This window comes from Nilaparvata lugens, chromosome 6, assembly GCF_014356525.2.
Source record: "Nilaparvata lugens isolate BPH chromosome 6, ASM1435652v1, whole genome shotgun sequence".
In the NCBI taxonomy this organism is placed as follows: Eukaryota; Metazoa; Arthropoda; class Insecta; order Hemiptera; family Delphacidae; genus Nilaparvata; species Nilaparvata lugens.
The window spans coordinates 57,663,120-57,677,070 of record NC_052509.1 but is presented as its reverse complement, the minus strand read 5'-3'; the positions used below and the strand labels follow the sequence as shown (position 1 = coordinate 57,677,070).

The following is a 13,951-nucleotide window of genomic DNA, read 5'->3' as shown; positions in this document are numbered from 1 at the left end:
AAAAAAATATATTGTATTGGATATTTTAGATGGTACCAGTATACCAAAAGAAAGTTTCCCTTTGTAAAGTTTCCCAAGTCTGGAAAAACACGCATTTCATGAACTTTGTGATGTGCTATTTAGCACTGTGCTACACATGCAATATCGATGTGAACCCGGGCTTGTTTCCTGGTCTGCGTTCTATAGTAAGGTCCATGTTAGAATGGCAGTTGCTATCCTTGTGCAATATCGATGTGAACCCGGGCTTGTTTCCTGGTCTGCGTTCTATAGTAAGGTCCATGTTAGAATGGCAGTTGCTATCCATTTGACAAAGCCGATAGCGCTATCCTTTTCTAGCATCGCAACATTGCCAGATCGTTTCCCACAATGTAGAAATAGAATCAATTACCAAAATAGTCAATCTCAATAATAGTATAAATAAAAATAGAAATCTAAGTAAAATTAATTTTTAAAATTATTCAGTTACAACATGTTTGACTAAATAATTCAAAAATGTAGCTTACTTAGATTTATATTTTTATTTATATTATTCAAGAGTAGCCCTAAAGAAAAAAAGACAATTATAGTCAATAATTATTATTATGAAAATTTATTAATTAATTATATTGGAAAGTGGGCCTATATTTTCTTGACGTATAAATATAATTGATTAGTTTTAACAAGAATGTACAGTTAATATTACATCAGATACCACTGGTATCAGCTGGTATCCTCTATAGAAGGCAGTGGCAAGGCAGAGAATCAACAACGGTGACCTCCTATCTTTCTCCCCTGCCATTATGACGTGAACCTCACTATAATATTTATACACATGCAATATCAATGTGAAACTAGTCTTGTTTCCTGGGCTGCACCTTCGACCATTGATTAAACAATATTATTGTATTAATGGTTGAAGGACTGTAACAGATTTCACTTCCACACTCTTGCCAAGTGCGTACTAAAAATTTCAACGAGCAGCGAGCCGCTTGGCAAGTGACTTGGCAAGAGTGTGGCGCCTGCAACTCAACTCGCACACACGCACACACAGTACTTTGACACAGTGACCACAGGCAGGCAGGAAGTGTATATTTTTGCAAGTATTCATGTTGATAACTAATTGATATTTCACTTTTTCCTAGTTCTAATAAATAATTTCAAGCTGAACACCGATGAGTGGCTTTAAAGTTGTCAATTTGGCGTAGGTTTCGTTGCAAAATTAGAAAAAATGGCTGGACAACTGCCGGCTTGTGTCATCGATGTTGGAACTGGGTGAGGCCTATGACTTTATTACTATTTGTTTAATATAAAATTAATATTTACCTGTTCTAGGTTTCTCTTAGCTGCTAAGTGTCATCTAATACCAACCTAATTTTGAGCTGAGTGCTACCAATTTTCATAGTTTATGAACACTTTTTAGTTAGGTTATGTGTACGCCTAGAATGTTGCGATTTTTTCATTTACATGTTTGAAGCTTTTATTATGATAATTGGTCAAAATTTTGAATCTCCGATTTCAAAGTATGCTTCTAGCATCTAGCTTTACTTAAAAGCTTTCCTGGTACCTTAGGCTAACTCAATCACAAATTGTTTTGTTTTGGATAGACCTATAGCCTAACCAGTTTCAAGTCTTGTAAGTAATCTTTATAACTTTTAAAATTTTCCCGACTTCAAGTTTCTAAGGTATATAAACTTACCATAGATGTCTAGGCAATGTTACATGTTACCTTGGTTTATTCCCACAATTCTTCCATTCAACCAAGCTTTCACTAACTTACATCTTAGCAGCATTTCTAGAGAATCAGAAAATTATCCAATTCATCTCTCTAACCTGTAGACTTATCTCTATTTCGAATTCAGCTCATATACTTGATCAATTATCAACCTTTGCTTTATAAATATTATATATTTTTTCAGGTATTGTAAGTTAGGATTTGCTGGGAACAAAGAGCCTCAGTTCATCATACCCTCGGCCATAGCAATCAAAGAAACCGCCAAAGTAGGGGACCAGGCTATTCGTAGATTGACGAAAGGCGTGGAGGATTTGGACTTCTACATTGGTGACGAAGCTTTTGACGCAACAGGATACGCAGTCAAGGTGAGGGGTTCTTTCATACCTACAGTCACTGGCTCACGGGGATACCCTGGGGGAAAACCCACTGGTGGTCCAGAATATTGGAAACAGGTCACCCCCGTCTCTGGAAGTATTTGAAATATGGCATGTGAAATATCCCAGACTGTGGGATTCATAGGTAACGCCTAGGGAAATTATATTTTCACCGTCACTTTTCTATGGGAATCCGGCTTTGAACTTCTCTTTCATTAAATTTGTTAATGCATGAAATATGAATCGATATTATATTCAAAATTATTGTAGAAGCTCCTACAAATTTGATGTTTTTCATTTCAGTATCCGGTTCGTCATGGAATCGTTGAAGACTGGGATCTTATGGAACGATTCTTGGAGCAGTGCATCTTCAAGTATCTGCATGCTGAGCCCGAGGATCATTACTTTTTACTGACCGAACCTCCTCTCAATACTCCTGAAAATCGGGAATATCTGGCTGGTAAGCAAAAACAGTGGCAAATGCAAGAATTCAATGAAAAGAATTCTATTCTGACTTGGAAGCTCAGTCGTATGATTTTATCTAGGCTATTTAATATCGCTCTGGAGTCCAAAGGAAACAAATTTTATAACGAAAGAGGAGATTGTAATATATTAAAACTATAAATTTTATAGTTTATAGAATGATATACTATGTTTGCTACAATATTTGTTAATTTACCATTTACTATTCTACACTAATAGAACCTAGTTACTATTTTGGACTTTTTAGAGTAAACATTTAGCCCAACATTCACAACTAGCCTATATGATAAAGTTTCCACTTGAGAATCAATTTTAATTCTACTATCCAAAAAGGAATGTTATTCATACACTATGAACACTGAAAATGTATGGACATTGGTTACAAAATACTACACATGCAAAGACCAACCAACAGCTGTGTGCATCTGTTAAAAAAGGTTTAGTGTTGTATTTGTAAACATCACGAAAATATGTTTCTATTTTGAATATTATTATTATTTTTGATTAATTATAATTAATTCCACCTTTCAAACCCTCAAGGTTTCTTCATCGTTTAGATCGTGTTTGTATTTTACAGTTTACGCACTCGCTCACTCATTTTCAGATCCAAAAACGACGATAATCTCAGCTGTTTTTCCAAGGATGAATTATCCTTTTAATGTTGTTCAGCGAGTTTTCCTAGTGATGAGACATAGTGCAATCGAATTTTTATATAATAAACCTACTATGCTACAAATATCGTGAGAATCGTCTGAGCCGTTTTCGAGATCCGGTCACACTGATATATATATATATATTAGGCTAGGCCTAGGGCGTTTATTGTTTTATTCATTCTTATAAAAGAATCTTATCATTTTGTTACATCATTATTACTGTACATTTTTATGTTTAGTTGATAAGAAACAGATTTTCCTGTTATTGTACTAGTTTTTGGATGAATAAAAATCTTTTTCATTTCATATATAAACATAAAAACATATAAACATCTAAATATATAAACAGAAATTGCTCGTTTAATAGTGTAGGATTCTTACTTCTTCAAGATCTAGGGAATCTTTGAAGGATTTGTGATAAGTTATTGAATTTCCATCATTTTACACCAAAATGTTGAAAGTCATTATGAAACTAATACTATTAGCATCTGAAACTGTCAGAATTTTCTTGAAAAAATCCAATGCTTCCCATTCAATCAATGCTGACAGTTTAAAGTCAATTTCTTTGTAAGACTCGTACTCAATTTTCATTCAATAAAATGTTGATCGACAAGCTGTTGTGTTATGTACTGTAATTTGAAATAAAACAAGTTAGTAGGTAGGTCTACTTTATTTCACATGGAAATGTGAATTTCAAATGGAATGTCGATGTTTGTTGCAGAGATAATGTTTGAAACATTCAACGTGCCTGGCCTGTACATTGCCGTGCAAGCCGTGCTGGCATTGGCTGCCTCGTGGGCCTCTCGACCAATCAAAGAGCGTACTCTCACCGGAATTGTCGTGGATAGTGGGGATGGAGTCACTCATGTTATTCCAGTGGTATGTTAAACCATTTCCTTCCCCAATGTGAAACATTTTGTGAAATTCAATCTTATCGATGTTGTGTTTACTTTAAATGTATATTTATCTAAGCTATAGCAGTTGAACTTGTTCTAGTACTTGTTAAATAAGGCTTAGTCATAGTAGCCAAACCAGGACTCTTCTGGGTCATATTTAAAACAATTAAGAAGCTTGAATAAAAACACACATATGTTGTCAACTTCTACACAGTTTTATTCGGTACACGACCATGGTTTCGTGACCACCCCGGTCACATTTTCAAGTTGACTAAAGCTAAAAGGTAAATGTGTGTTTTTATTCAATTATAGAACGGTTCTACAATATTGACAATGGGCCATATGAATAAAGTTGAGCATTTGCTTATACTTCTAAAATATGGAGCATTTGCTTCAATTTCTATGAATAAACGTTTTGCTCATGCTCATCAAAAAAATAGTTTGAGCATTTGCTCAAAAGTAAAAGCTTATACTCAAAATTGTATGAATAAACTAGAGCATTTGCTCAACTTTTGAAGCAAATGCTTCAAAAAAGGTGAGTCTAGTCTAGAGCAGCTCATCACCTTAAAGGCTAAAATTGCTCAACTAATTCGTATGAGGAACAGGAAACTATACCAGATACGATCACAACCAATAGTTGAGAACTATAAAACTCTTTTTAGATCAACCATGATATTATATATCACCATTATTCCTACAAAAGAATAAATACAAAAGATAAGCTACCTGATATAAAGATAGCCATCACAAAATAGGAAATCAGGCATTTAAGAAGATGAGAGTGTAGACGATTATATGAAGGCTATTGATATTATAAGAATATGCTGAAGACTATTATAGAGATGACATTTTTTCACGCTATTATTTCAAAATTCTAAACTCAACTAACCTAAAACTCTATTCGTAAATAGAAAACAGAGCAGACGAGGCAAACACAAGCGGTGCACCCTACTTGCATATTTAGCGCTTCCGTGAGCTATAAAAACAAAGTAAGGCTACAAAAGCGAATCAGCTGATGAAAAATATTTAAAATACGTGAGCATTTGCTCTAGAGTTTAGGAGCATAAGGTAAGAGTATAAGGTAAAGCGTATTCATATAAAAATGAGCAAATTCTTTTGCTTCTACCTTTTGCTCATGAGCAAAACCTTATGCTCTTGCTCATTTGCATTTGCTCTGTTTTTATTCATATGGGCCAGTGACTCAGTCAAATCTTCAATTAAGAAGCTCTTATTTTAGATGCTATTTTGTTTGTTATCCATTTCGAAATAAAACATTCCCAAGTTGCGGCAACCATTTATTTTATGTAAAAATGTGAAACTATCAATCTCTTAATCAGTAATCTGATGTAACAACCGAAATTAATGTTTTTCTTTTTCAATAAATAAGTGGTTGTTACACTTCCAAGTCTTATTCAGTAATCAAATTCATGAGTGTGGGCTCAGTTGCACAATATCCTTTCAAGTTAACCGTGATTAAATGCCACGAGAATTGATCAAAGAAGCCTTCTTTCCAAAAAACACTTCTCTGGTTGACTCTTGTGGCATTTAATCATGATTAGAATTAAACAGGTTTTTGTGCAACCGGGCCTGGAAGTTGCAGCTTGTTTTCATCAAATGTTTATTTTCTAGTAAATTATAATTTATAATCCTTTACTTGGTAAAGTAAACTATAAATAATATTGATCTCAGAAACCGATGTGTCCTAACTGATAATGTTATTTGAATGAATAAGACATGGGTGTTATCAATACATTATTTTAGTATAGTGGTATATTGTTTTTTCAATACCACAATATGGTGGTATTGTCAACATCAATGTCTTATTCTCCAATTGTCTCTCCTTTTCAATCAAATTGTGGTATTTTTTATTTATTTATTTACATACAAAAGCTCACAGAATCCATGAAGAGCCTTATTGACATTAACTAGCTTAGATACATAATATTCGATGCAAAATAAGAATGAAAAATAAAATAAAATAGTAAACACAATTTTAGGATACTAATATGATAAGAAGAGGCGAAATGAGGACAAATGAAAAAAATTATAAACCAATGATAATAGAAAAATTGAATAAAAATAAAATAAAGTTTGTAGAGAATAGAGGAAAAATAGGACTTCAGAAGAGAGAAAAAAGAAATGAGGGAGTTTAGTATAATTATTTATCAATCATGAGTCATCTATAGGTTGTTGGTCATCATTAGTCATCTACAGCATTAATGTTTGATCACAGGTTGACCTGGGAACCCCACATAGTATTCGTTTCTGCTAGGTTATCTAGGGTTATCTATCTGTTAAGGCAGTTGAAGAATCTTGTACCGGAAAAATACCTCAGAAACTCATATTTTGTTTTTTTCCAAAGCATAATTTCATACGGAATTTTAGTATATGGAAACAGCTGCCACATCAATAAGGTCTTGCTTTTGCAGAAAAAGGCTATTAGAATATTGACCGGTGCAGGGTATCTAGATCACTGTCGACCTCTTTTCAAAAAAACAAAAATATTGACTGTCATAAATCTCTATATATTTCAAGTAATCATGCACACTAGAAAGATTCTCCATAGCTTGAATAAAAGATCCAATATTCATGCTTATAACACTAGGAAAAAAGACCTCATTGATATTCCATATCAACGTCTTGTCATAAGCATGAAACACTATGACAGCATAGGCTTGAGAATATACAATAAGTTGCCATTGGATATCAAATGTTGTGAAAATATTTTTATTTAAAAAAAAATACTTTTTGAGTGGCTGGTTTTAAGACCTTTCTTTTGTTTGACAGAGTTTTTCGATTCTACTTGAATTTATTCTACTTTGTGACTTTAAACTATTGCTTTGACTCTATTATTTTGTAATTGTATTACTATGACTTTGTCAATTACCTATATTGGTCTATGACAATAAAATCTATTTATTTATTTATTTTAGAGCGATATGCTAGTTCACAGGATTTCTTAAAGGTTTGAAAACGGTCGGCAAACGGATAAATGCAGTGGATTATTCTATTGTACAAACGTAAAGTTCTGTATTATGTAAGAATTGTAATGATGAGTCGTTCTGATGAATGGCATGTGAAACAGAATATTTGGTCTTGGTCTATTAAACGGGACATGAAGTTGCAACATATTTATAAATTCTGGCATGAATACTTGATTGTTTAGGATATTATATAATAGCAAGAGAGAACCGACAGATCTCCTTTCCTCCAATCTTTGTAGATTTATCCATCCTTTACTTGAGGGTAAATAATTTTTTAATTTAATTTAAAAACAGTCAATTAATTAGTGAATAAATAATTTATCTCAGAAACCGATATCTTCTAACTGATCAGCTCATGTTCTTTGTTGATAATTTTTTTCAATATGTAGAACTTTGAAAAATGATCTTCATTTTGTGACAGGATGAAGGCAACGTTTATCGGAAGTTGTATCAAGCACATACTAGTAGTTCTGTGAACAGTAGACCTCACGCAGTATTCTTATCCACAAGTACCTGATTGAAACTATAGACCTTATGGAAATACAGCAAAAGACTGGCTTCTCCACACATTTGTGTAATCACTTTTTAGCTGATTTATGATGAATAATTCTATGGTCTGATTTTTACTCTAATACTGGCGTATGAAGGAGGCTCCTTTTTCCTTTTATATTATCCTTGAAATGCAAAATTTCCAAAAAACCTTGTGTATACGTCGACGCGCAATTAAAAAAAGGAACATACCTGTCAAATTTCATGAAAATCTATCACCGCGTTTCGCCGTAAATGCGCAACATATAAACATTTAAACATTCAAACATTAAGAGAAATGCCAAACCGTCGACTTGAATCTTAGACCTCTCTTCGCTCGGTCAACTACAGCCTGCCGCAACATAACCGTCAACTAATAGGAAATGTATTTTGTTGATTTTTCAATGTTTAAAAATTGTCTTTATTGTGTTTCGATTACAGGCAGAAGGCTACGTTATCGGAAGCTGTATCAAGCACATACCGATCGCCGGCCGCAACATTACCTACTTTATCCAGTCACTTTTGCGAGAGCGTGAGGTGGGCATTCCGCCCGAACAAAGCTTGGAAACGGCCAAAGCGATCAAGGAGCGATCCTGCTACATTTGCCCGGACATTGCCAAGGAATTCGCCAAGTATGACTCGGAGCCTGCCAAGTGGATTAAGAAGTACGAAGGTGTCAATGCTGTCACTAAGAAACTGTTCTCCGTTGACGTGGGATACGAGCGGTTTCTTGGTCCTGAGATATTCTTTCATCCTGAGGTGAGTACTGAATTCTCACTTGTTACCTTTTTTATTTATTTTATTTTATTATAATTTTTACAAGAAGCACTGAATGGGAGAGAAAAACTAAGGATACTCCTTGTACTAATTATCTCCCAATTTTACTTTCCTTGCCCTGTTACCATAGTAAGGAAAATATTGCTTTGTGTGTGTGGTGTGTGTGTGTGTGTGTGTGTGTGTGTGTGTGTGTGTGTATGAGTGTATGTGCGTCTGTGTACACGATATCTCATCTCTCAATTAACGGAATGACTTGAAATTTGGAACGTAAGGTCCTTACAATATAAGGATCCGAAACGAACAATTTCGATCGAATGCAATTCAAGATGGCGGCTAAAATGGCGAAAATGTTGTCAAAAACAGGTTTTTTTTGCGATTTTCTCGAAAACGGCTCCAACGATTTTGATCAAATTTATACCGAAAATAGTCATTGATAAGCTCTATCAACTGCCACACGTCCCATATCTGTAAAAATTTCAGGAGCACCGCCCCATCTATGCAAAGTTTGATTTTAGATTCTCAATTATCAGGCTTCAGATACAATTTAAACAAAAAATGTTTAGTGGAAAAGATTGAGCATGAAAATCTCTACAATAAATGTTGAGTAACATTTTCACCTAAAATTAAAAATAAGCTCGAAATTCGAGAAAATGTGATTATCCAATTGCAAACTATTGGCAACTGTTAGTTCTATTAAATTATTCACTATAAAGAGATAGCAGACCTCGAGTGTCTCCAGTGTTATTGGCCTGTCACCAGCTGGCTCAGATTTTTGAATAGTAGACTTGAGATGCGCGTGAACACTAGCGTCAGCCGTCAGGTCATCAATTTTCATAATGGCAAGGAAAGTTGTGTGAGTGCTCCACACCAGATTTCTAAGTTTCATATTTATTTTGCATACTTTTTTGGTCTTTAGGTTTTAAGAACGATGTCCACATTATGAGCATGTGAGTAGGAAACGGGAGGGAAGATTTCAAGCGCCAATAATTTTCTTCACTCTCATTGAAACTCTAAATAACTGTTTAAAACAATCTAATCCAATGATAAGTCACTCCCTATTTTCATACAGCTATAATAAAATTATTTCTTAATTCATGAACCAATTTTGTTAGAACTACATTTGTTAGATAGAGCACTCCTTGAGGTTCACTCCCATAAGTTCTAATGGTATTGTTCATTGTCAATCGGCCGGGCTGAGTGTGAATAGTCTAATTTGAACTCTTGGGAATTATATTTTCACTGATCACTGTCACGTTCACTGATATGTGGGAATCCAGATGTATTATAAATGGATGAATTGAAACAATACGTGAATGAAAGCATAATATTGATATTTCCTAATAACGTATCTGCTACTACAACTATTTTTCTTTTCAATCATTGTCATTATGTTTTTGGAACAAATATTATTAAGTTACTGTTCAAGATTTTTTGATTCTAGACTCTAAAAGTATCTATTCGATTCAAAATTTGCTCGTTTATCTGAGTATTGAAGAGCGTAAATTGTATTTTGAAAAGTGAAAGTGACATCATTAACATTTTGATTTGGACAGTACCTATAGTATAAATTGGAAATGGGACAGTTTTGGCATGAGCCTGTTGTGCCTTTCCTCATGTTAAGTATTTGTACACAATGTGATAAATAAATAAATAAGGAATTTATTTGATTTGAACGAGATGATCATAACAATACGTGAAGTGACAACACGCTCTAATGGTTGTATTGTGATGTGTGTTTTCAGTTTTCTAACCCAGACTTCACGACGCCGATCTCGGAGATAGTGGACAACGTGATTCAGAACTGTCCGATCGACGTGCGTCGACCTCTGTACAACAGCATTGTGCTATCGGGAGGATCCACGATGTTCAAGGATTTCGGCCGCCGGCTGCAGAGGGACATCAAGCGAGTGGTCGATGCCAGGTTGAGGCTTTCTGAGAGTCTGTCTGGCGGACGAGTCAAGGTCAGTCAAGAAAAGTCAACGTGAAGTCAATAAAACAGTGTCTAATATACAGTGTCCCACGAAAGGTGTAAAAGCCAAAGACCATAGATTCTACATGAAATATGCTACAAAAATGTTCCGTAAAATTTTCTTATATCGACCTCAGTTTTCGAGATATACAGGGTGTCCCACGAAAGGTGTAACAGCCAAAGATAATAGATTCTACATGAAATATGCTAAAAAATTGTTCAGAGTAATATTTTCTTATATCAACCTTAGTTTTCGAGATCTATTCAAACTGTTTAAAATTTGGCTGTTAAGTTTTCTAGCTATTGACACAAACTCTATGATATTGTTGTCTCCTATGAATTGACTACACAGGTGTAACTGCCGAAGACCATAGAAATTTGATACAAAAGATTTTCAGTAAAATATTCGTAAATGGACCTTAGTTTTCAAGATATGTCGATTTTTCGATATTTTTCTGAAAAACGTCAATAACTGAAAAACTATCAGTCAAAATCTAATTCTAAGTATATGGTTGGAAAAAATAAAAACTCCTATAAGATTCAGATGATTTGTTCATTTGTTTGACGTTTTCAAACCTTCTATAGTGTCGAAACTGTTTGAAATTTGGATTTGAACTCAACGAATGTACTTTTTTCAACTTTGAGCGCTCATAAAAAGTTCAAAAACGTCAAACAAAAGAACAAATCATGTGAATCCTATTGAAAATTTCCTCCTCTTCCCAACCAAGTCCTTATAATTAGAATTTTGACTGATAGTTTCCTAGCTATTAATGTTTTTCTAAAATTAAAAAAACGTTATATCTCGAAAACTGAGGTCGATATATAAGGAAATTTTACTTGACATTTTTTGTTGCAAATTTCATGTAGAAATTTGGCTGTGTTTGGCATGTGTGGTCTTAATTCTTTCGTGGGGCACCCTGTTGTCAAATTATTGGGAGAGATTAACTGGTTGACCCCTAAGCTATTCCCTTCGCAAATTGATATGAATATTGCTAATTTGTTCCATTAGGCTACCCTTTTTTTCTATCTCATAACACCGGATCTCATTAAAAAAGTGAATTCGTATGGCTTTTGTTGGTGGGGAGTCCCTTGCTGGAGGGTCCCACCGCCTGAATATATATCATTTAAGCCGTCAATGGGCTTTACGATTGTCATACTTCAGCCGGGACCGACAGTTTAACGTGTCCATCCGATAACACCGGATCTCATTGATTCGATAAGTTTTAAAGTCCAAAATGCAAACTATCGTACAGTTTCATTGTACTTTCATGTGCTTTATTTTTTATAGTGGAGCCAACATCCAATTCAAGTGATTTTTATTTTATATAGATTTGTTCTAAGATATTTTTGTTCAATTTCAGCCGAAACCAATCGACGTGCAAGTAGTTTCTCATCATATGCAGAGGTATGCTGTCTGGTTCGGAGGCAGTCTTCTCGCGTCAACTGTGAGTATATTCAATTATTTTTCTCCGATTCGTCAATATTCGATAATAATTTATAGCATAGCCACCTCTAATACAAGGCCCTGGTCTACGATATTGCAACGTCGCAGTGTAGGCCTACATGATTGGTGAAAAAGATTTAAAAAATACCAGCTGATCTTTTTCACCAATCATGTATTAGATTCTAGGCCTACACTGCGACGTTGCAATATCGTAGGCCATGGCCTTGTATTAGAGGAGGTGGCTATCTTTATAGTAAAGTAGTGGAAATGCAATAGTATATTTTTTAATTGATTCTGTACAAGATGCCATGCAACATAAATCAGCATTTTCTTTTGTCAAAGAAAGTTCATTATGAATGCAATACAAGAAAATGAGATGTTCTCATGTTCCATGTACTACTTGAAGATAATTTTTTATCTGCAGCAAAAGGCTTCGTACAAAAATTAGAAGCCGCTGTCAAAAAGCTGTTTTGTTCGAAGCCTTTCGCTCATGACACAACATGCATGACGTGCATGTGTGTACACACTTGTTCAACACACTTATCTAGTCGTTAGTGGCCACCCTCAGTTACTGATGACTCAGCGAAACATATCCTTGCCACTGGTTGCAATACTGTTTGAAGCGAATACACATAGCAACAGACTGACGTATGCACACAGTCGGAGAAAAATCAACGTCTGCATGCAGAGGTGAGCATACATTTATGGAGACAGACAGACGTCTCCATACGTTTTTCCTCTGTCTGTCTCCATCTGTCCGTCTGTTGCTGTGTGCGTTCGACTTTATTCGGTACTCTCAACAACATAGAAAACTCATTGATCCATGAATATTTTGGCATGTTTAATGCAGATTAATTCTTCAGAAATCCTCCAATTTATCTAGAATTCGACTGTAATATTGGTTTTGAGCTATAATTTGCTGGATCTCTGTAACGGTGAAAGAAAAAATAGCATATGAAGTTATCCCATGGTATTGGTCGCTTATGTTCCAAATTTCTAGCCGCTTTTTTGTTAACTGAAGCCGATTACTGTCGACTACCGTCTGCTATTATTGAGTGGCCGTAGCCGAGTGGATCAGATGCTGGCTTTGTGATTCAGAGGCCCGGGTTCAAATCCCGGCCCGGGCAAGATATTTATCTCGGGCCACTCCCGTGTTTCGGATGGACACGTTAAGCCGTCGGTCCCGGCTGCCTAAAAAGTAGTCGTTAGGTCATGTCAGAGGCCCTGAAATTGATTTTGTTCAACTTTTGCAGGCGGAATTCCACGAGGTGTGCCACACAAAACAGGCCTACCAGGAGTGGGGCCCCACCATCTGTCGTCACAACCCTGTCTTTGGAGCTATGACATGATTCTTGTTAATCTATATTCCAATTTGTATTATAATATAATAGTTGTATTGATGATCTTTTATCTATTCATTAGTTATGAGCGCAATACTGTATGCTTGTTTTCTATTATTTCATATAGACAGATTATTTTTATTGATTGTTGGTTCAATAGATTGCTGACCTATTGAATGTCATTCTCGTATTCCGTTGGCGGAAGCATTTATAGAAGCTAGTTGAATCGCTCAACTAGGATATCAATTTTTATATCAATTCATTAATCTAATACAAATAAATTCAATTATGTTACAATTAAATCTGCTGTTTTTCATTCTGAAATCCATCAATCCTTTTGTTTCAGTACTTAAGTTGATTGGTTTTTATTTGAGAATCAAATTCATTAATAGTTCATCTCTAAAAACTTTGAAGAATTCAGTGTCTTAATTTATTTATTCATTTATTTATTTATTAGAACAGTCACAAACACGATATTTGGAAAGAGAAACAGGCAATTGCCCAAAACTTCTTCAATTCCTTGATTTTGGCACATAAATAGTCCAAAGTGAGGTTAAGTTTAAAATTTCTGTTTTCACCAAAGATTAACACTCAGAGAATACGTATTCGAGATATGACTGATGAATTTTGAATTTCGAAGGGTTGATAAGAGCCGGAAATAACACTAAACAATCCGAAAGTTTCAATAATATTGAAATAAACTTGAAAATTTTGAGCAGAAAAATTAAAACTACTATCACTGCAACTATCAGCTGATTTTTTTGATAAGCATATAATATTTTAATAAGCATA

General features: G+C 34.7%; 1 protein-coding gene across 1 annotated transcript; it reads left to right on the top strand.

Moving 5' to 3' along the window:
- Window positions 1-997: 997 nt before the first annotated feature.
- Window positions 998-13,457, top strand: LOC111062370 (actin-related protein 3). The gene is made up of 8 exons (XM_039431535.1): window positions 998-1,251; window positions 1,896-2,076; window positions 2,389-2,545; window positions 3,943-4,100; window positions 8,071-8,388; window positions 10,149-10,367; window positions 11,737-11,820; window positions 13,073-13,457. Exons 1-8 carry the CDS (start codon window positions 1,208-1,210, stop codon window positions 13,166-13,168), a joined length of 1,257 nt encoding a protein of 418 aa, XP_039287469.1. The 5' UTR covers window positions 998-1,207; the 3' UTR covers window positions 13,169-13,457.
- The last annotated feature ends 494 nt before the right edge of the window (window positions 13,458-13,951 follow it).